General features: G+C 43.7%; 1 protein-coding gene across 1 annotated transcript; it reads right to left on the minus strand.

The window, feature by feature from the left end:
• Window positions 1–2,423: 2,423 nt before the first annotated feature.
• On the minus strand, window positions 2,424–9,869 carry lag3 (lymphocyte activating 3). The gene is made up of 8 exons (XM_088940106.1): window positions 9,799–9,869; window positions 6,432–6,552; window positions 5,914–6,131; window positions 5,520–5,777; window positions 4,979–5,275; window positions 4,343–4,606; window positions 3,018–3,139; window positions 2,424–2,537 (listed from the first exon to the last, which is right to left on the minus strand). Exons 1-8 carry the CDS (start codon window positions 9,842–9,844, stop codon window positions 2,424–2,426), a joined length of 1,440 nt encoding a protein of 479 aa, XP_088796232.1. The 5' UTR covers window positions 9,845–9,869.
• Window positions 9,870–23,076: the final 13,207 nt, after the last annotated feature.

Consider the following 23,076-nt stretch of genomic DNA (forward strand, 5'->3'; position numbering starts at 1 on the left):
TGGCTGACTCAGTCTATCGGTTTAGCATACACTGACACACTGCCTCCCCAGAGTCAGGCAGAAAGGCAGCAAGTGCAAGTGTATTAAGGAAGAACAGTGGTGTACAGTGTATATTTTTGTCTTTTTCTACTTCTCTTTTTTTGGCCCTGTGAGCAATCTTGTGTAACGGATCCAAATGACTCAATTGACTTATACTCCCTTAGTCTGGAGCTTAAGTGCTAAAGGTTTTTGTGTTTACAGCTCTACCAAAACTGGGTTCTTAATAATAATAATAAAAAACTTTATTTTATAAAGCACCTTTAAAGGTGGCTTCTCAAAGCGCTTTACAGAATGACAACAACAATAAATAAAAAGAATACACAAGATAAAACACAATTACAACACACAGAGGAGACCATGGATGGTGGTAGTAAGAAAAGCAGAGGGGTGAAGAATGGAACCAGTTCAGTAAAGGCTCTTCTGAAGAAGAGGGTTTTGAGTCTGGATTTGAAGGAGTTTAGAGAAGGTGACTCTCTGATATCCTTGGACAGAGAGTTCCAGAGCTTGGGGGCATAACAGGAGAAGGCCCTGTCACCCATACAATGTAGACAGGCTTGGGGGACAGTAAGGAGACCAGAGTTAGAAGAGCAGAGGTTGTGAGGTGGGGAGTAGGGCGATAATAGATCTGACAGGTGCTGTGGTGCCAAGCCATGCAGAGCCTTATAGGTGAGCATGAGGATTTTAAAGTCCACATGGAATTTGACAGGAAGCCAGTGCATAATAATGAGCAGTTCCTTCAAGGAATCCAAAGCTCTTTTACTGTTGGAGGGGAACCACTTCATTCACCATTAAAGGGTGAAACATGGCAGTCATTTCGCATCACCGCCAATGTGTTTAGGGGAATGCTTCTTAGTACATGCAGCAATGAGTCAAGATGCAGAAACATACTGTACATAAAAACGCCTTACAAAAAAGCCCATCACATTCACGTATTGTGTAGAGAGGCAGTGATGGATATGAATAATTAGGATGAAGAAGTCCATGTTAGCAGCTGTGGATAGCTGTTTTCCCTCTTTTTGAAACTCATCAGCTGGGTCCATTGCTGTGTTTTTAAGATCGACCACAGCGGCTGCCAAGGGCTGAGTGTATCTTCACAGCAGAATTTGAGGCCCAATCAGATTCTGCTTCTCCGTGTGAAACTGTCAGGGCTAAATGATTTGAAACACATTGCGAGTGCTCACTCTTAAAAGATTTAATCTGTCTTTCCCTGGTCAAGTTGGAGCTGTGCCGTTCTGATGAGGGGTGAGGGAGAAACAGCTATCTGTGGCTGCTAACTTTGACTTTGTGTATGTTGGTGAAATGAGAAAACTATTTACAGCTGGGGTCTCGAGCTCTGGTCCTGGAGAAACTCAAGTTCCAAAATTAACAAAACACCTGCTAAATTTGATAATAATAGCACATACAGCTTTTGAAGATGGATTTTGTGACGGACGTATTTCTAAGACGTTTTTTCTGTTCACAATGCTACGATTTTGGGGGAGGCGGATGTTTTGTAATGATATAGAAATTAAATTATTCACATTTTGGCCACCCAGGTTCTTCCTTGTTTTCCTAACGCTTGAAAATACACAAGTTACAGGGAAAACATGGGAGTAATTCTTAAAAACTTAAAAAGAAGAATCAACAATGATCTCAATGAAATTGTTCCAGGCCTTTGTAAACTGGAAATTTAATGGTGACCCTATTGAACCATCTGGACTGGAGCTCTCTGCCTCATTCAGGCTGTTCTGCTTTTCAATGTTGTGAACCAGAGCTGATTGAAAATCGTTACCGAGAAAAGATGCAAAGGTGAATGATTTTTTTCTGACTTATTTTAATTAAAAGGAAACACCTCACTCATACGTTTTATTTACAAAGAAAACTGAGACGAGAATCTATACATTTCAAACCTTCAGAACCGTGCAACTTCAGTTACACAGGCTGTACTGCATGACGTGACCTAGGATAGGAAAATTAACTCGCTCAAACCGACGTCCGCGCACACGCCCTGACAAACACACACCTGATGTACAGACTGACACTCGGAGCACAGTCATATCCTGACACACACCCACACACACTCTCAGAGAGACACATTAAGGCACCCTTACTGAAACACAGACTTAATAATACTTCTGAAATAGCTGATAGATTAATACATTAACATTTATGTACAGTTTTTTTTTTGGTTTTCAAACCCAAAACATTTAGAGTTAAAAAAAAAGACCTGTGTTTATATATTTGGAATTCTATATAAAGTCACGTAAAAAAAAAATATATATATATCAAAAAGTTTTCAGCTTCATTGCCACTAAAGACCCTGGACCAGAGATCAGCCAACTGAAATGCCAAGCAGCCTAGCTGTAGGCTTTGTCTGAACATTGGTATGGGGTTCTGCAGATGCACTAATTAGTCGTTGGTTCTGGATCAGTTGTTTTCTTCCTCTCTGTCCTCTCTTGGGCGCGAGAGGAGGAGTGAATAACTGTCTCTAGGGCCGGGTATGGTAATATCATCTTCCGCTGCAGAGGGAGAGAGACGGTTTAGTACAGTGTTACCGGATGATAGTGTACTGACAGAGATAAACATAAGGGTTAATTCTGATATACTGTCTTACTGAAGACTGCTGTACATTTAAACAGAGGTTAAGAAATAAGTATTAACTGGACACTACTGTACAGTACATTAGCATTGCTAACATTATTTCCACTATTAGTGACATTGCTGTACAAAAAACTGCTTTGAGAGAGACAGGACAGGAAATTGAGGGCTGAGAGTGGAGAGGACCGACATCCTAACTGGATACCGAAGTACATTCAAGCCGCAGTGCGTTAGACATATGCAGGAAGGGGCTGATTAATAAAGAGACAACAGAAAAAAAAAAACAAGCTAATAGATGCAAAGAAAATCGAATGGCAACAGTCGCAGAGATGCACTCCAGCGTGCAAAGAGACACAGTTTGAACCAAGCTGACAGGGAGCCAGTAACAACGTGGAACTCACTCTCTGGTGGTTTTTGTACATCTGGAGCAGAATTAAGATTAGCACCAGGACCAGGAAACTGAAGGTGGTTATTATGGCAACTTGACTCGAAGACCCACCTTTCGTGGTGGCCTCCAGGCGACCTGTGCAGAGATGACAAAGGTGAAAACTCCTACTGAGTTTTAATGCACAAAACTATAGGTCTCGGGCATCACTTGCTTTGGTGTATCAGTGTAGAATTGCAAGTTTGCTTTCTGTTTCTCTAAATCATTAATTTAAGAAGGGGGGGGCACCTCTGCTTAAGAAATCCACCCTTCTAGTGACTAAAATTTAAATAGAAACATTTAACAAGAAAAAGGAACTTATTTATTTGGACTGTGCTGACATTCTGTCGAGGGTGTGTGTCCCATTCTGAGACCCGTGATTCTGGGATAAGCTCTGGGTTTTCTATGACTCGGAACAAATGACTTTCTGGTAATGGCAGATTGTATTGTAACTCCAAACTGCAGTTCCTAGCACAGAAAGATGGGGCGCTGTTTAATCACTCTGATATTGCTTCACTGTGATAAGAGGGTTGCTCTTAATGTGAAATAAGTAGGCAATGGTTCTGGATCGGGTGAATTGAAATGGTAGACATCGCTTCCTGTTTGGGACTTCCTCCAGTGGCTGTGACCAGCGTCGTAAAAACTGGACAAAAATCCAAGCACACTTTAGAGCACTGCGAGGGGGGAAAATGACATGTCAGGGCAGCTCAGCAAACGTGTTCTCAAAAAGCTCAGACAGTGCTGGATTTCCCATGAGGCACTGCAGGCACAGGGCCGAGGGCCTACGACATTTTTAGGGCCAACGAAGGAGGGAAACACTAGTGACTCACGGAAAAATGAGCTGAAACAACACGCTTGTGATCGACTCGAGGCGCTCCAAATCAATAATCGTACGCTGTCTGGCGGCTGTTCTAGCAACCAGAAGGATCAAAGTGATGGGGGCTCGACTCGCTCCATCACTCACGTGGTTTAGCATTTGAATAGTTCAAAGTGCATCATGTCAATTCATGTCCTAGATGGTGGCATTTCCAGGGAAGAGTTTTGTTTTTGCTTTTTGGCTACAGGAGCAGTTGGAAAGTGAATTTTATTTTAGGGCAATCTTTGTCAATATTGTAAAGAAGATGACTGTGCCTCTCTTTTTTTCCCTCTGTTAATAAAGAAAACCCCTAGTTCCCGATGAATTTAAACACTGGTCCTAATTATGACTATAAAACCGCATGCTCTACAAAGTTTCATTACATAATGACGTAATTCCTAAATGAGGGCTTAATGCTATTACAGCAGCAAGAAATTCCAACGTACCCAAAGTGTGGAAGTGGTAGCTGACGTTTCCCAGCGCTCCTTCTTTCCCATGGAACTGACAGACAAGCTCCCCGGAGAGCTCTTCGCCCGCTCCCGCCACCCGGAAGCTCTTCTCCGAACTCGTGCCCAGAGGGGTCACGACCTCTGTGCCATTGGCATCAGAGGTCACCCTGAACCACTTGTACCGGTCCACTCCCGTTGCGTCGCTGAGGTCGCAGGTCAGGGTCAAGGGCTGTCCAGCTTTGGGTGGGGCTGTTACTCTGACTGTGGGGGGTAGGGGAGAGGCTGTTAAGTTGATACCGACTGGTGTTTGTAGTCACCCTGTCTTTTCTATCCAGTCTTGTCTCTTTCTCTCTCCGCGTCCACCTTCTTCTCTCTGTGTCGCGGTCCAGGTCGTAATTGTCTCTGTTTTCTTTCCCCTTTTTCTTTCTCTTTCCATCAGTACTGTGCGGATGTAGTCTAATGTCATGGTGGACAATCAGGTGGACAAACCTTCACCCCACCTCCTCCTCAGTCTCTCCCCAGTTCCTATCCCCTCATTGTGTCTTCCTCTCTGGCCCTGCTCCCCGATCCTCCCTCCCCTCTCTGTCTCCAGTCCTTCCTCAACCCCGGTCTCCTCCTCTCCCTCCCCCTTACCTTTTGCCGTGACCAGTCTCAGCCTCCTTTCGATCCTCCTGTCCTCCACTAGGCCGAAGCAGGTGTACACCCCTCCGTCCCGCTCCTCCACGGCGGACAGGCGCAGCGACGCGTCCAGGGAGGGCAAGGAGGAGGGGGAAGGGGGGGAGGGGGTGATGGATTGAGGCACAGCGCCCCCGCTCTCCCTCTCCCAGCCCTTCTGCTGTGGGATGAGGCCTTCACTGAACAGGCAGGGCAGAGTCAGGCTGGAACCCACCGCCCCGTACACAGTACCATCGCTGGCTGGAGAAGCGATTCCTGCAAGAAGGGATAATCCCGTTCATCCCCCGAGAATGGCACAAGTCTAGCTGGGGGACTAAGTAATATCTCTGGCCCGCGCGACTTGAATTCTCACAAAATTAAGATTTCTCCACCAGAGGGCAGTGTAACACTTTACTCCTGCAAATCTCTATGGAGAATTACTTTTTTTTTCTCCTTGCCCTGTTGCTTGAAAAAAAAAATATTGTCGAGTATTGTATCAACATCAGTAATAATCACGTACCTCGTACTGTCAGTCTGTGTGTGCCTCTTCCTGTCTGTCTCGCGGTATGGACGACACATGACCAATCAGTTGCGTCTGCCAGGGTCAAGCGCTTGACCGTTAATGTCCACCCTTTTTTTGTGACTTCTGTCTTTGGGGAGTTCCCGACGACTGTACCGTTGTTGAGCCAGCTCACTGTTGCCCTCTGTGGCTGGGGCTGAACGCTGCAGTTCAGAGACACTGTAGATCCCTCAAGTGGGAGAGACTGAGAGACCAAGACTGAGAGAGACAGTGGGCAGGGAGCAGAGGAGAAGAATGGTTAATGCACATTGACACTGACTGGACACTAAAGCACAGTAACACTGACTGACTGGACACTACAGTACATTAGCTCTTAGGAGTGCTGTGCCAGTACCTGTGATGATTCTCAAAATTACAGTCTTCTGCACGGTCGCTCTGCTTCCTCTCGCTGTGCACTTGTACTCTCCTGCATCAGACTCTCTCACTTCCTGTATTATCAGCCTGAAATCTCCATCCTGGAACCCAGAGTGTGGGCATTGAGCCCTCTGTGGCCCAGGGGAACCCCAAAACTCCATCCCGCTACGTTCCATTCTCCAGACAGTGCTCTCCATCCTGACAAGAGATGAGGTCAGACATGTTAAAAGAGAAAATATATACTTATAGACATAGTGTAGTAACACTGACTGACTGGGCACTACAGCACAGTGACACTGACTGACTGACTGACTGGGCACTACAGCACAGTGACACTGACTGACTGACTGGACACTACAGCACAGTAATTAGATCCTACAGGACATCAAGTGTACATTAACAGAGTGAGAAAGACAGTCGCATGTCCCTGCATAAACACAGATGAATACTGATTCTGATTTATTTCAAAGAGAGGGAGAGATACTGTCACACACTTACATGTTATTGCGTTTAGTCCACTGGACAGTGAGGGGATTCTTTGGAGGAGTGTGAGACAGACAGGGCAGGACTGCTGTTGATCCGTGTTCAGCAAACACTTCGATCATCTCACCCTGGGTCACTGTTTATAGACATGTATTAAAAATATGATTAATAGAAAGCATTATCTAAAGTTAGAACATGTGGGAATTCACTTTCAATATGCAAGTAGCCCATTTTGTGAAAATACTGTAGAGCTGCACACAGCACCATACATATAGTGTTGCTAAACACTGACTCAGTGCTATACAAAATACTAAGATCCTTTAAACAGTCCCTTATACTCTGATCCCTTAAACCTTATATGCTGCTACTATACAGCAGTGCAGTGTATTGTAATTAAGCACAGTCCACACCAACTCATTGTTAGTCTTGATTAACATAATACAGTATATCCTGGGATGAAAGTAACTTATTCCATACTGATACAGTATTATTAGGAGGCAGTGTAGCATGGTTGGGAAGTCTCTGGACTCCTGAGTGTTGGGTTTGCATTCGTGCTGCAGACACTGCTGTTGTAACTGGAGTGAGGTACATAGCCCCCAGTTGCTCCAGTCCACCCGACTATATAGAGTAAATGGGGACCAGCTTTGCAGTGGTGGGCTGCCATCTCTGGGGAGGTGGATTATGTGCTCTCTGTTTGCTTGTCCCAGTGAAAAGCTCTGTCTTGATGATGAGCTGTTGCATTTAAATATGGAAATTACTTGCAGACAGTTTTATTACCTGTGTTAGCTCTGTATTACTTACTTACAGTATTATCACATGTATTTTATTACTATATTACCTGCTAACAGTATAATTACATGTACTACCTGCTTACAATATTGTTACGCGTGCTACCTCCTTTCAGTATTATTACATGTGTTCTATTACTCTATTATCTACTTATAGTATTATTACACTTATCATATCACTACATTACCTACTTACAGTGTTACTGTATTACATTACTATATAAACTTCTTACAGTATTATTACTGTATTACCTTGGGGACTGTCAGTGCCCCCCCACCATAAGATAACCATAAAGTTAATTTTAAAGGAAGACATTGGCATGTTCTCTTTAAACAGCCTGTTTAACAACAACAGAACAATGCCCGTGTGACAGTGAGATAATCTAACCTTTTCTCTGTGGTTTGAACAATCTGGTAACAAGTCTTCTGTGTGACACCTGCACTGCGCTGTCTTCTCCCTGCTCAAGACTGCACCAAAGAGACTGAGTCCCCCTAACCTGCTGACACCTACTGATCTGCCCTGTCTGCCCTGAAGCTGTTGTGATGAAGGAAGCTTTGCTTAAACACTTATAAAGAATCTGAGGGTTTAATACCTTGAAACTGTTATGGAATCCAAGCACTTATTATCCACTTTTCAGTTTTTTTACTGCTTTATCCAATTCAGGGTCCCCTGGGGAGCCAGAGCCTATCCTGGCCAGCAATGGGAGCCCAGGCAGGGTACACCCTCAACGGGGTGCCAGTCCGTCTCAGGCACACACACACACTCGCACCAGGGCCAGTTTTTGCAGACGCCAAATTAACCTGCCAGCATGTCTTTGGACTGTGGGAGGAAAGTGGAGAACCCAGGGAAAACCCACACGAACCTGGGGAGAACATGCAAACTCCACACACTCAGCACCCCAGGAATTGAAGCCTGAGCCTCCACACTGAAAGACAGTAGGGCTAGCCAACATGCCACCCCAAAAGTATGGTGATGCCTTGAAATCCAACATGACCTTCACACAATGTTTCGCTGCTGCTGGGTAGGGGCACCATTTCTCTTAGTACAGTACAGGGAGGTAAAGGCTGGCTTTTCACCTCTGGCTGAGCCTAGCCAGGAAACCATTGGGAGAATGTGCAAACTCCAAATAGACTGTGCCAGACTTGGACCCAGGATCCAAGCGCTGTAAACTGACATGCCCTACTCTACTCTTACAGTATAGTCTGAGCATTGCCACTGGTGTTCCAGTCCACTACCTTGTCACTACAGATCGGCCAACGGTCATCGGCAGTTAGGCTGTGCTTTCCAGAGAGGAGAAACTGGCCCTGCTTCTCCACACACAGAACAGGACCTCTGGGGATTCTCGTCCATTCCCTTTTGACATAACGGGAGGACACAATCTCGGAATCCGCTTTCCGAGGATGGGGAAACACTTGAATTTCACTTCCAGCCTGCGCCTGCGGCTCGGTTTGCATCAAATACAGCTTTCCACACGCCAGCAATGGGCATTCAGAGATTTTTGTCGCTCCTCCTGTACTCAGTACCTCCATCTACTGTCTCCTCTCAGTGTGTATTCTCATCGTGCATATCTCGTGTATTTGATTTTAGTGTGGTAGTTGTCATTCTACACTTTGAGAAGCCACCGTTAAATGCGCTATATAAAATAGTTTATTATTATTATTTGCACTAGCCATAACATCACTTCCTAATCACCATAACTGCTCCCCAACTTGTTTGGTTTTCTTAGAAAATCTATACACAGCGATGCCTGGCCATAGACTTTAATAGAGATGACTAGGGTACATTACTGCAGTAGAGTAATTATAAAGCCATGCAAATCTAAACCAGTGCGATGTATTTTGCAGTCTCTCGTGACTACAGTGTCCACCCGACAAGTTATTGTCTGTTACTCCTCTGTTTTTGTTCCTAAATGCAGAACCAGACCATTAATGTAATTTCAATTGTAATACTAACAGTGTAGTACAGTAGATTGGGTACAACATAAGGCCACAAATAAAATTAAAAGTAAAATCAGCGCAGTCGAACCTGGAGTAGCTCCGGTTGTTAGCATTAGTGTTGGTGGGGCCTGGATTATAATCTCAGTTAAAACTAATACAATCAAGCTCTTCGTCAAGTCCGTCATCTTTCCTGACTGGATCGCCGCTTTCCGTGAAATGCATGTCAACGAGGACCCGCAGTTTAAACATAAGATCTCATCACCGCAACCAGCGCCGGTAAGAAGTGTGGTTCTGAAAGCAGACCCGCAGGAGACCAGATCCTCAGTAAACGCCGTCAGAACAGACGCTCTGGGGGAAGGGGATGCTAGTGACTACAGTGAAGTTTCAGAGCTCTAGGCAGAATTTGAGAAATACAAAATAGCCTGGGTGTCGGGACAATAAGACACCAGACCCTGCAGAAAAGGTTTCGTTAGGCTATTAAAACACAAAATCGCGTCATCCCTCATTAATTGATTAAATAATGATACACAATGATAATTAGATTCATGTTAATGGTATCCCGAACTGATAACGTCCCGTCTTGTTTTCAATACATTTTTTTTATTGCAAAAAATTACTGCTGCAATAGCTAGAACCATAAATTAATGATTTCTCACCAGAAGCCCACAGGATTGTCCACACAACCAATGCAATCGGTCGCATCTTGTCCTCCAAAGCAAGTTGTAGTATTTACCGTGATTTCCCAAATTAAAATGCAATTTAATCCACCTGCTCAACTGAATTTAACGGATTGAATGCTTGTTGAAATAATATGGGTGGAGACTCCTATCTTTTCTTGTCAGTTTAATCTCGGTCTCAGTGCGCCACTCGCGAAGGAGGTGCGAGGTCTGATCACAAGAGGATTGAGGAGTTTCTCTTTTGAACTGAGGCGCGTTCAGGAACGGGAGTCCCTGTCAGGTGGGCGTCTCCCTCTCTCCGTGTCAAAATGCGTCACATGTGAACCGAGAACGTCTGCGGCCGCTTTGATGTCGCTCAAACTGGGCGTGTGACGCGAGTCGGAAACAAGGGGTTTATCAGAAGTCTCGAGGATCACAACAGAAAATCTGCATCAGCTGATTGACAGTTAGCGTCTGCGTGTGTGCCACCAGGTGCATTGCTGGGCCTAAAGGAATATCTCTCACCACTGTCTAAATGCGCCGCACAGAAATACCCTGGCGCGCATGGGCCACCGTGTGCGTTAAGCGCTTTTTTTCAGGCAAATCGGACTTCAGCTGGAAAGAGCAAGCAATGCTTGCGCAGGCCTCGCGTGTACAAGAGGAGACAGCTCATACATGCTTTTGAAAATTTGAATTTGTTAATGTAGCATTCTTATTTATTGTCGTCTTATTCTAGTTTTAACGTTGATACGCACGGTGCATTTGGATTGGCGACAACGGCATTAAAACAATTAGCATCTCTTGAAGTTCAGTAAGGGAGCTCTTGAGCGCAATGAAACTTCCTGGGCGAGTTAGAATATACATATTCTTTAAGGTTAGTCGCCTGTCAGCTAAAAGAGCCCGCAGTTCTTCCAGTAATGAGGTGAACAGAACGTGGCCGGGCGGTCTTGACACGATACTTTTGCACAATGAGAGGAGAATTGACTCACAGTCTCTCAGTCACTCACGTAGCTCTTTGTAGTCAGGTTCACTTGGGTCGCCGGCTGTTGTGACTGTTCCGCTCATCTTTAAATGAGTGCCTAATATTTGAGTGCGTTTCGATTTTCTTCTTCTCTGTAGCCAGTGGAAAACGCTCACTTCCGTCCTGCTGTTGGGGTTTTATCTGAGCCCACCACTGCTTGTTTCGATAGGTTTTCTTCTGCTGCTATGCTAAGAGCGCTTTCATTGATAGCGGTTTCAATGTCAATGGAGATGGTGGGGGGGGGGGGAGGGAGTCCAGTATGGTGGATGTATAAACCATCTGAATGGAACCCCTTTGGAAATTCTAGAAGATTCCCAAAGTATTTTCCAGAAGCATTTTTGGATTATTTTTTTAGGGGGGGAGGTGAAGGCTATCAATGTTCTCATGGAGTGTAAAATGAAGTAAAATGAAGGAGGCCTGACTTACTCATACAGAGCACTCTTTAACTGAAGCCTGGACATACGGCATTCTAGCTCCTCACAGCATCGTCCTCCTCTTTACACAAGGGTCTCTACCCAGGCCTGCATGCGTTCTGCAGAGACATCAGGGGATCCAGGCGACTGCCTTGCCCTAGTTAAGCATGAAGCTTAGCTGTTTTTTTTTGGGGGGGGGGAGGTTGTTGCAATATTTGCATATTGTAGGCACTGAAAACTGCTTATGAGGTAAATGAAATACAGGCTCGCTTGAGCAAAGGGAAGACGTGCTCATGAGTCATATCGGTCGGCATGCACTCCGACACTGACTGTGCGATAAAAAATGAAGATCTTGGTTGTTAAAAGCGGCGCCTGGCAGCCGATCCAGAACTCGTCAATGAGGATATGTAGCTGCTAGCGTTCACAGTGTAGGCATTCAGCATGCCTGTGGTGTTTTATATACTTTGTTGTGTATCTCAAGCCTCATTCAGGCAAAGACTAGTTTAACTTGAATGACCTGTAAATGCTAGGGACGTCAGAGATACCTCTGTCCAGTGTGACATCATGTGACTTGCAAGGGATCACGGGAGTGTGGAGCCGGAATTCTGTAGTGACTAGAGTCTAGTCTGCTACTGGACACTCTGAATAGGAGGATACATGCTATTCCTGCTTTAGACTGTGAGCGTTGGGGTTGCGTTGGTGTGTCAGGTAGTTCTCTTGTATGCAGGTGTTTCACACTTTAAGGATATAGTTCACTTAGAACTCCACTTGTACTCGGTACTTCACTCAGTACTCCACCTGTACTCAGTACCTCACTCAGTACTCCACCTGTATTCAGTCCTTCACTCAGTACTCCTCTTGTTCTCACTATCTCAATCAAAACTCTACCTGTACTCACTGTCTCACTCAATACTTTACCTGTACTCACTACCTCACTCAATACTCCACCTGTACTCAGTACTTAACTCAATATTCCACCTGTACTCCGTTCCTCACTCAATACTCCACCTGTATTCAGTACCTCACTCAGTACTCCACCTGTACTCAGTACTTAACTCAATACTCCACCTGTACTCCGTTCCTCACTCGATACTTCACCTGTACTCACTACCTCACTCAATACTTCACCTGTACTCAGTACTTTACCTCCCCATTTTCAGTTCACCTTTACTGATGAAGATGGTATCTTCACTTTGTAGTACTTCAGTAATTGCCTTTGGTTCTCTCCAGGTAGCTCTTGTCAATGAGAATTTGTTTTTAAATTGGTTTATCAGGTTAAAAGGACATTATGGCAAAGGGCATTAAAAGGGCAAAGGACAACTGTGGCTGAAAAGCTGATCAACACATTTGTGTTCTCTCGAATTGACTACTGTAATGCTCTACTCGCTGGGGTATCTAAATCTACTTTGAACAAATTGCAGTATGTCCAAAATTCAGCAGTCAGAATCCTGACCAGGTCTAGTGCAAGTGATCACATTACTCCTGTCCTGGAGTCCTTGCACTGGCTTCTGGTCAAATTCCGTGTGGACTTTAAAATCCTCATGCTCACCTATATGGCTCTGCATGGCTTGGCACCTCAGTACCTGTCTGAACTATTATCGCCCTACTCCCCACCTCGCAACCTTCGCTCTTTTAATTCTGGTCTCCTTACTGTCCCCCAAGCCCGTCTACATTGTATGGGTGACAGGGCCTTCTCCTGTTATGCCCTCAAGCAATGGAACTTTCTCCCCAAGGATATCAGAGAGTCACCTTCTCTCAACTCCTTCAAATCCAGACTCAAAACCCTCTTCTTCAGAAGAGCCTTTACTCAACTGGTTCCATTCTTCACCCCTCTGCTCCTACTGTACTTAGTACCATCATCCACAGTCTCCTCTGTGTGTTGTAATTGTGTCTTATCTTGTGTGTTCTTTTTATTGTTGTTGTCATTCTGTAAAGCGCTTTGAGAAGCCATCATAAAGGTGCTATATCAAATAAAGTTTATTATTATTATTATTATTATTATAGTTTTTTTAAGAGTGTTACATTAGTGGGCTGTTCAGACCCCCTCGGTATCACAAAACTATTTCTCTCCATGAGTCACTCATCCCCAGTGAGGGGGGAGTCCTAAAAGTGATAGCAAGGGGTGGTCTTTGCACAAGCACATGCAAATAGCACGATAACAATACAGCTTCAAAACAGACTGGTGTCTTGACTGCTTAGATTTAGTGACGATTAGCAGTCTGAATGGAACTTAAGGTGGTTTCATGACGTGAGCGCATTTATCATCATTCCCCTCGGCTGAAATCAAAACAGCATTACTGGAAAACAGCTAAGCCCTTGTATTCAATTTTGATGCAGTTTCCTTTCTGCAAGAAGCTTGGCCTGATTGTTCTATTTCTGTTTTCGATAGCTAGCACGGCCCGAAACCCCTGTGGTTAGAAGTTCTCGGCTTACCCCTTTTCGCCCTTTTATATTTTAAATATTGAGGTAAAGCGGTATGGTATATTGGCTTGACACGGAAGAGTTGCGGGTTCAAATCTCGGCTGTACGCCCCTGAGCAAGCTGCCTTACTCGGAACGCGCCTGCAAAATGCTCAGCTACTGTATATATATATATGGCTGCAAATATGTCTGGACAATAGCATTACAAAACAGTAGACACTCTAATAAATGTTCCGGCTGAGTTCTCAGAAACGCATCTCGGGAGCTATGTGTTACTCAGACAGAAACGCACGAAAACACTCAAACGGTGCATGTCAGCGCTGCGTTAAAAATAAATGTTACATGACGGACATCAACTCATACATTCACACCACTCCTACGTGAATCCTCCCAGCTTATCGGAACCTGTTAGTCAAATAAATAAAGGAATAATAGTAACGTTAGCAACAATAATTATAATTGGAGGGCACGGTGGCACAGTGGTTGGCATTGCTGCTTTGTAGTGCTGGGGCCCTGGTACCATTCCTTGGGTGCTGTCTGTGTGGAGTTTGTGTCTTCTTGGGTTTCTGTCTGGTTCTCCAGTTTCCTCCCACAGTCTGGAGACTTAGCAGTAGCTTCTGGGGGGAATGAACCCAGGCGTGATTATGTGTCTGTGTCCATCTGCCCTGTAAGGTGCCTGCCTTCGCTCCCGTTGCTTGCTGGGATAGGCTCTCGCTGCCCTCTGACTCTGGAGGAAGTCGAATGAAGCTGTCAGGAAATAGCCCAAGAACGATAACCCTGGTCACGATCATGGTTTCGAAGCCGATATCCTGACGTCCTTCAAGGAACAGCTAGATGAGTTCCTCAGGTCAACTAGATGCTAGCTGCCAGACAGGCCGAATGTGTGTAATTTTCAGCATTAAAAGCGTTAGAAAAGAACCCGTGCAAAGCAATTGGTGTGGTAGAGTAGGGGGCTCTACATGGTGAAAACAGGAGTTCCACAACACGGCTGGGTGGCTCGTTCCATACTCCCACAACCCTTTGTGTAAACAAGTGCCTCCCGCTCTTGTTTTTAAACACGCTTCCCAGTAGTTTCCACTCATGTTCTGTGGCTCATGTTTCACTGTTGATTCTGATGAAATCCATTGGGCTGACTTACAGTAGAGAACTTAATGCATTTCATCTGTTGTGGTGTATGTGAGGATTGGGGTGTTTCCTGTTTAAAACTAACAAGGTGAAATTCTTTTATCATACATGTCCACGTCATTTCTTCAAACAGAAGAACACATTTGGTTGGATATTCTCTAGACTGATTCAAGAACAGTAATGTGATGTGGTGACCAACAGGTGCATCAAATTCTCAATGAGGTCTTAAAATTGTAACATAATGTTGCTCGATTTAAACTCTCCACTTGTATTTACTAATATTTTGCTGTATTGCTTCCTCACAGTATGACTTTACATACATTTAGGATATGTTCATTTACATACGTCCAGTAACTGTTAAATGAGACAGATCTGTTTTTTTGTCATCTGTCTCTGAGGTACAGTATGTGAGTTGTCACAGTTTTATTAATGTTCGTGCTGGTTGTGTGTTTGCTTCGTTTCTTATTCGAGTTGTATACAGTATGCCAAGAATGCGTGAACTACAGTACGTATTTTGCAAATATATTGCACATATAATCGAAATTACACTTGGAGTGTGGAGTAGCGACGTTAGGAGTGCATTTAAGGTAAAGGTTTGGATCAGGAATCGGTTTTGATCAGGTAACACTGAAAAGAGCTGGCAGCAATCGAATTGCTCGATCCACATCGTCTCAAAAATCGAATAAACGTAGCCTTTCTAAGCACTCATCTGACGTCAGTGCATAAAGAGATTACGTTTTTTTTAATTCAGATTAAGTTTAAGGAAACGCGTTTGATACAATTGATTAGCCAATTATTTTATCCACGCACGCGTTAAAATGAATGGGGTTGCGATTAAATCTATTTTGCAATGAAAGCGTTAATGTAAAATCGTAAGCTTTTTTGTCAGTTACCTGAAAAAACACGTGCTCGAGGGTTCAAAGGAATGTAAATTTTACATTCTTATAATCTTTCTCACCTCCTCCATTTATCTGCATCGCTCGTTATGTCTCCTAGGTGTTTTTTTTAATTAATTTTAGCGGCAGCAGTGCTGTACGATAACGCATTTTCGTAGTATTTTCGATTCCAAGGTAATGACAGCGCACATTGCAATTGTAACCACCTATTTGGACGTGTTTATTTTAAACAAAAACTAGTAGTAATTTAGTATAGTTTACGCCCTCTACCACTACGTTGGCAGCTCCGAATTAGTAAAAAGACTAAAAATACAACATTCCTAATCCTGCAGGTTTTGCAGGTACAGTAGTAGCCAAATGTAATTTTGTCGGGAAGCACAAACGCATCTTAATTTACTGTATACACCGGTTTAGTTCCCAGAGGAGCTCCTTAGCGCTAACAAACAGCAGTTAAGAGTCCGCTGAGAGAAAAAAAAAAATTGAACTTTAAAGGTCAAGCCTTAGTTGCAGTATGGTCTTCGTTTCTAAAAGTAGTCAAGCTAGTTATGACTATTCTATCTATTTCTATCAACTTGAATGCCCTGTTCCCCTTTGCTCGGTTACTGGCTTTGAATGTGTTTAGCAGCTTTGTGCATTACACTTAAATTTGAACAATACGTAAGACCCCCCCAGATATTGAATATAACAGTTTGCTTCCTTTGTTTATAGGAACAGAATTTCTCTATTAAGGCTCCATTAGTGGTCGATCATGCAATACAAGGCCACATATTGAACCTCATTATTCCAAATCTAAATTACACAAGATCTATCCTTCCATCTCTGTAGGTATGTATCTTCCTAAGGAAGTTTCACCCACCTCTTCTGGCTGCGTCCCAGGTTAGATAAATATAAAAACTATTTCAGTGGTACTCAGAACTAGCACTCTCTGGTTGTTCAGAGGCAATGCTCAGACTAACAAAGGTGAATGATGATTGGAACAGTTGTGGCCAAAAATATTATTTAAAAAAACCTGAAAATCTGTCACTGTGCCCTGTTTCAAGAGCTGGCTCAGTGAGATGATCTTCACAATGACAACGCAGAAAATATGTTCCTATAGGAGAGGCAATGTGGAGCGATTCCGTAGGATCTGGGGTTTCTTTCTTTAATGTTTGGGACAGATTAAGCTTTGTATATATTGTGTCCCTGATTGTTTTACACATCCGATCATTTTGTGATCACTTCTGCTAGAGGTTTTGCCTCTATTCGTATGTCCACAAGACAACTTTAAGAAAGGCACGGGCAAGTTAGAGCTTTTTGTAAATGTTTTGGCAGTTGTGTATTAAGTATTTTGTGTAATGTGTGTTTCTCAGTTTCTGTCTTGTGAAAAGATTTGGAATTTCTTAAGTGAAATACTTAAAGTCAATGAAGAATTTTGTGGTTGTCCAACTTCAGAGCCTGGATATTCAGGAAAGTGTATTAAAATCAGTTGACAATGAGATGGTTCGATGGTATACTACCTTCATCACCTTGCAACTCACCACTGGCAGCCCTACTGAAGCTAAGCAGGTGTGAGTCTGGTCAGTACCTGGATGGGAGACCTCCTAGGAAAATTGAAGGTTGCTGCTGGAAGAGGTGTTAGTGGAGCCAGCAGGGGGTGCTCACCCTACGGTCCATGTGGGTCCTAATGCCCCAGTGTAGTGATGGGGACACTAGACTGTAAAAAGGCGTCATCCTTCAGATGAGACGTAAAACCGAGGTCCTGACTCTCTGTGGTCATTAAGAATCCCAGGTGTTTCTCGAAAAGAGTAGGGGTGTAACTGCTGTGTTCTGGACAAATTTCCCCCTGGCCTTTACCAATCATGGCCTCCTAATACTCACCATTTATGTACTGGTTTCATTACTCTGTTTTCCTTCCCACTAATAGCAGATGTGTGGTGAGCGTTCTGGCGCACTATGGCTGCTGTTACCGTACATCATCCAGGTGTGGCTGCACATTGGTGGTGGTGGAGGGATTTCCCATTACCTGTAAACAATTTAAGTGGAGTGTCCAGAAAAGCCCTATATAACTGTAAGCAATTATTATTAATTATTGTCATTATTAATCCCTCTGTGTATCTTTTGCAAGTGAACTTGATGAAAAAATGCTGAGCAGGATAGTGACGTTTATCAGAAACCACTTTGTTAAAAAGTTCTATTTCAGAATCAGACTTGTTTTCCCCTGACACATGAACATGAACAACCTTTGCCCTCTATTTACATCAATCTAACTCATGATTTAAACAAAAAAAAACGTATTCTGTTCTGAGTGAACAATGTGATACAGTATGTGTTTTCTGTTTAGTGCCTGCCTTATTTTTGGGTTTCACTGCATCCTGACTCTAGCTTGGGTTACAGTCTCATCTGTACTTTTGAAAATAGTAATTAAGGAAATTATCACGTCAGGCAAGCAAGGTAGGAGCTTAGAAGATTATTTGGAACAAATTTGGAGTACGAATTTGCTGCAGTATTTTAGCACGTCAAAGATCTTCTGTCTGAGAAGCGAGCTGAAATTGCTAAGTTTTCTTGGAGCCAGATGTGTACTTGTGAGGTAATGTGCCCAATATATTACACATTAGAGTGCAGTACTAAATTGTTCACAATATTTGTTTTAAAGGTGTTTTAGATTTTTAACTGTTTTATTTTTGTAGATTGGTTCTATATTTATAAAGAAGAATGATACTTTTGAAGGTGTTTGTGGGAAACAATGCCAGTGTTACACTTTTCAAGATGTTTACGTGCTTTTTCTCCACGTTGTTGGTTTACTTCCGTGCGATGCTCCTCTTGTGCTCCACGGTGATTAGGCTGCCCAAAACGAGGCGACCTCGCGGGACTTTCGCGGCGCAAGACGAGATTTGGAACCGTGATGAAAAGTCGTGAGGGAATCGTGTCGTTAGTTGCCCCCCCTGCGGTTCCTACTCGTATAAATTGACACCCTCTAGGACAGAAAAGGCAGCGAGATTCAGCAACTGCAGTTGTTAAATTTGACAGGCTCTCCAACTAGAAGTCCTGTCTGGTCCTGTGGTGTGACGCTGGCCTCAGAGGGCTTGTGCACTGAGCCCCTTGTCTGTGCTGGTTCTCGATCCAAGTGAACTGGTCTTAACGATCCTGACTTTTGAAGAATTTGAATATTGAGGTGTTTTTAATGGGTTTCTGTTGATAACATTGCCTGTTTTTCAAACCAACTGATGCATGAGGTGCAATGCAACCTCTGCCATTTCCTGACAAGGTTTCAGAAAGTTTGAATTCGGAAATTCAAACTTCCTAATTGGGGTGGGGAGAAGCACCAGCAACTGACACGCTGGAAGAACACGTTCAATATGTCCAAACAAACCACTAACGAACTGATTTAGGTCATTAAGATCTAAGCTGGAATTAAATCCTGCAGACACCCCAGGATTAAACAGACCTGTGTTGCTATTTATATGAGTTTTGTGGAAGACGACTTGCAAAAATGAGTCTAAACTAATTTAAACACTAATTTCTTAAGTTTTCCGAAGAATTTGCACTGAAGACAGTCTTCAGAGCTGCACAAAGGTCTGGGGAATTTTAAATCCTAGGAAATAGAATTTACTCAAGACCTGCAATCTGGAATGCCCCAGTAGAGTTTAAAACTGTATAATTTAGAAAACAGGGTGGAAACTGGGGTGCTGCATTTTCGATTGCCGCAGAGTTCTGCTGGAAATTCAATGGAATCCGACAAAGTCTAAGTGACCCGTTTCCATTTTTTCTTTCTTTTATAAATTCCTGTCCTTCTGCTCTTTTATCTCTCTTAACGAGCTCGCGAGCAAAGCCTTTCATTGCCGACAACACCGCTGTGTGCTGTGCTGTCCGTGCATTGAAAAATAAATAAACCTTGATTGACCTTGTGTGATCACACAACGCTGGACAGACACATTCAAAATCTGGAGTAGCGGAGCATTTTCCCAAGAGATCCGACATGTGATTTGTGCAACACTGCTCCCGTTGGAAATAAAGCTAAACACGTAGAGGCCAGAAAAATGAAAAAACAAATCTGGAAATGACAAATGACACTACTTCATAATACATTTGCCCAGTTGAAGCTTGCTACACATTGCATAATAAGAAAGCAATGCTATTATTGCATTATTTATTTGAAAAAAATATATATTAAGTACAAGATGAGCTTAATAATTCATTTAATAACCTACATTCTTGTACTGTGCTGTATATGTAAATATGAATTTCTATAATTTAAGATGCTTTTAAAGTAGCACAGCTGTTATGGATTCCAGTACAAGATGAGTTCCCTGTAATGTAAGCTATTAAGCAGGCTATATTTCTAACTTGATTACATTTTAAAATATGTCCTTATAAGGCTGGTGCAGTTACAGGCTCAGATTTCTCAGAATCAGAACCCTAAACTTAGAGAATTAGCCTGCAAGACTGTGGTTTCGGGAGCACACAGGTCACATGCTGTCTGTGGTTTCTTATCAAGAGAGGCACAGTACGTGTGCCAGGGACTTAACAAAGGGTGTTCTGGTTGGAACAATTCAGCTGGTGACTCATTATTTGTGTCTAAATTACCACATTTTCCTCTAATTCAAATCGTTGTTTTTCTGCAGCTCTGAAACCCACACTCTTGTCTTCCCACATGACCCCTGACGTGCAGAGGTGCAGGCTTCGAATAAGGCAAGGCGGCTCACTCGAACATCTGTGGGAGGACGGACGGCGGTGCTGGGACCCTTGTATGGTGAATTAATGAAATGAGGGCTAGCGCCACCTCATGGGCAACTGCTGTAGACCGGATCTATAAGGTCAATGTGTCGCCCATTTGTGTCCGTGATCCCCTGAAGGTACCCTCTGGTGTTAGTAAGTAATGAGGATTGCTGACAATGGCAGCTCTCCTTTGACTGTACATCATGAGTGTGCAGTATATACAGTGTGTCCACTAAGAGTCTATTCTCCAGGTGTGTGTATACAGTGTGTAGAATAAGATTCTGGACTCCAGGTGTGTGTGTGTATACAGTGTGTAGACTAAGATTCTGGACTCCAGGTGTATGTGTGTATACAGTGTGTCCAATAAGAGTCTGTACTCCAGGTGTGTGTGTGTGTATACAGTGTGTCCAGTAAGAGTCTGGTCTCCAGGTGTGTGTGTGTATACAGTGTGTCCAGTAAGAGTCTGGTCTCCAGGTGTGTGTGTGTATATACAGTGTGTCCAGTAAGACTCTGGACTCCAGATATGTGTGTGTGTGTGTGTGTATATATACTCATTGTGTCCAGTAAGAGTCTGGTCTCCAGGTGTGTGTGTGTATACAGTGTGTCCAGTAACAGTCTGGTCTCCAGGTGTGTGTGTGTATACAGTGTGTCCAGTAAGACTCTGGACTCCAGATGTGTGTGTGTGTGTGTGTGTGTGTGTGTGTGTGTGTGTGTGTGTGTGTATACGTTGTGTCCAGTAAGAGTCTGGTCTCCAGGTGTGTGTGTGTGTATACAGTGTGTCCAGTAAGAGTCTGGTCTCCAGGTGTGTGTGTATATACAGTGTGTCCAGTAAGACTCTGGACTCCAGATGTGTGTGTGTGTGTATACATTGTGTCCAGTAAGAGTCTGGTCTCCAGGTGTGTGTGTGTGTGTATACAGTGCGTCCAGTAAGAGTCTGGTCTCCAGGTGTGTGTGTGTATACAGTGTGTCCAATTAGAGTCTGGGCTCCAGATGTGTGTGTGTGTGTGTGTGTGTGTGTATACAGTGTGTCCAGTAAGATTCTGGTCTCCAGGTGTGTGTGTGTGTGTGTATACAGTGTGTCCAGTAAGAGTCTGGTCTCCAGGTGTGTGTGTGTGTATACAGTGTGTCCAGTAAGACTCTGGACTCCAGGTGTGTGTGTGTGTGTATACAGTGTGTCCAGTAAGAGTCTGGTCTCCAGGTGTGTGTGTGTGTATACAGTGTGTCCAGTAAAAGTTTTAACTCCAGGTGTGTGTGTGTATACAGTGTGTCCAGTAAGACTCTGGACTCCAGGTGTGTGTGTGTGTGTGTGTGTGTGTGTGTGTGTGTGTGTGTGTATATATATATATACGTTGTGTCCAGTTAGAGTCTGGTCTCCAGGTGTGTGTGTGTGTATACAGTGTGTCCAGTAAGAGTCTGGTCTCCAGGTGTGTGTGTGTATACAGTGTGTCCAGTAAGAGTCTGGTCTCCAGGTGTGTGTGTGTGTGTGTGTGTGTGTGTGTGTGTATACAGTGTGTCCAGTAAAAGTCTTGACTCCAGGTGTGTGTGTATACAGTGTGTCCAGTAAGAGTCTTGACTCCAGGTGTGTGTGTGTATACAGTGTGTCCAGTAAGAGTCTGGACTCCAGGTGTGTGTGTGTGTATACAGTGTGTCCAGTAAGAGTCTTGACTCCAGGTGTGTGTGTGTATACAGTGTGTCCAGTAAGAGTCTGGTCTCCAGGTGTGTGTGTGTATATACAGTGTGTCCAGTAAGAGTCTTGACTCCAGGTGTGTGTGTGTATACAGTGTGTCCAGTAAGAGTCTGGTCTCCAGGTGTGTGTGTGTGTGTGTGTGTGTGTGTGTGTGTGTGTGTATACAGTGTGTCCAGTAAAAGTCTTGACTCCAGGTGTGTGTGTATACAGTGTGTCCAGTAAGAGTCTTGACTCCAGGTGTGTGTGTGTATACAGTGTGTCCAGTAAGAGTCTTGACTCCAGGTGTGTGTGTGTATACAGTGTGTCCAGTAAGAGTCTTGACTCCAGGTGTGTGTGTGTATACAGTATAGTTTCAAGTAAGAATTTGTACAGGTCTGTCTGTGATTGTCTGCGACAACCAGCCAAAATCCTCATCATTGCTCTTTTTCCGTTCTTGCCTCCTACCTGGTTCCCCTTAACTTCCCCCCACCCTTCCTCTTTCTCTTTCTCCCCCTTTGAGGTTTTTCACGTGAAGCTGGTTCACTGTCACATTCAGAGATTCCACCTCTCTGCCTAGTTTCCTACAATGAGGGGGGGCTGAATTTGAATATTTGTAAAAAAAAATTATATACAGGGGAGTCCTGTTGTCAAGAATTCCCCTTCTATTCCCACAAAACCAAAGGTGAGAGATAGACAGATGAAGAGAGAAGAAAAAGTGAATAATTGGTCATGTATATCAGAGAACTGGCACTCTGATAGGACTCATAGGAAAATCTGTGCCACTTTCAGTTGTCTTTGTGCAGTGGAAAGGGCAATCAAGATTTATTTTCTAGTAGCTTCATGTGCCTCAGTTCTGTCCATTGATCTGAAACTCCAGTAATGTTCATCTGAGTACAGTTGTACAGCAATTCTAGGCTAGTGTCTTGACACTAGAGTGGTAATGCAAGTCTGATCTGGTCATTGAAAACTGGTATATTCCACTCAGTACTGTAATTTTAGTCCAGTGATGTTTACTACTACAGTTACACAGTACAGTGATTCC

The sequence above is a fragment of the Atractosteus spatula genome, chromosome 22 (genome assembly GCF_055471065.1).
Source record: "Atractosteus spatula isolate fAtrSpa1 chromosome 22, fAtrSpa1.hap1, whole genome shotgun sequence".
NCBI classification, from domain to species: domain Eukaryota; kingdom Metazoa; phylum Chordata; class Actinopteri; order Semionotiformes; family Lepisosteidae; genus Atractosteus; species Atractosteus spatula.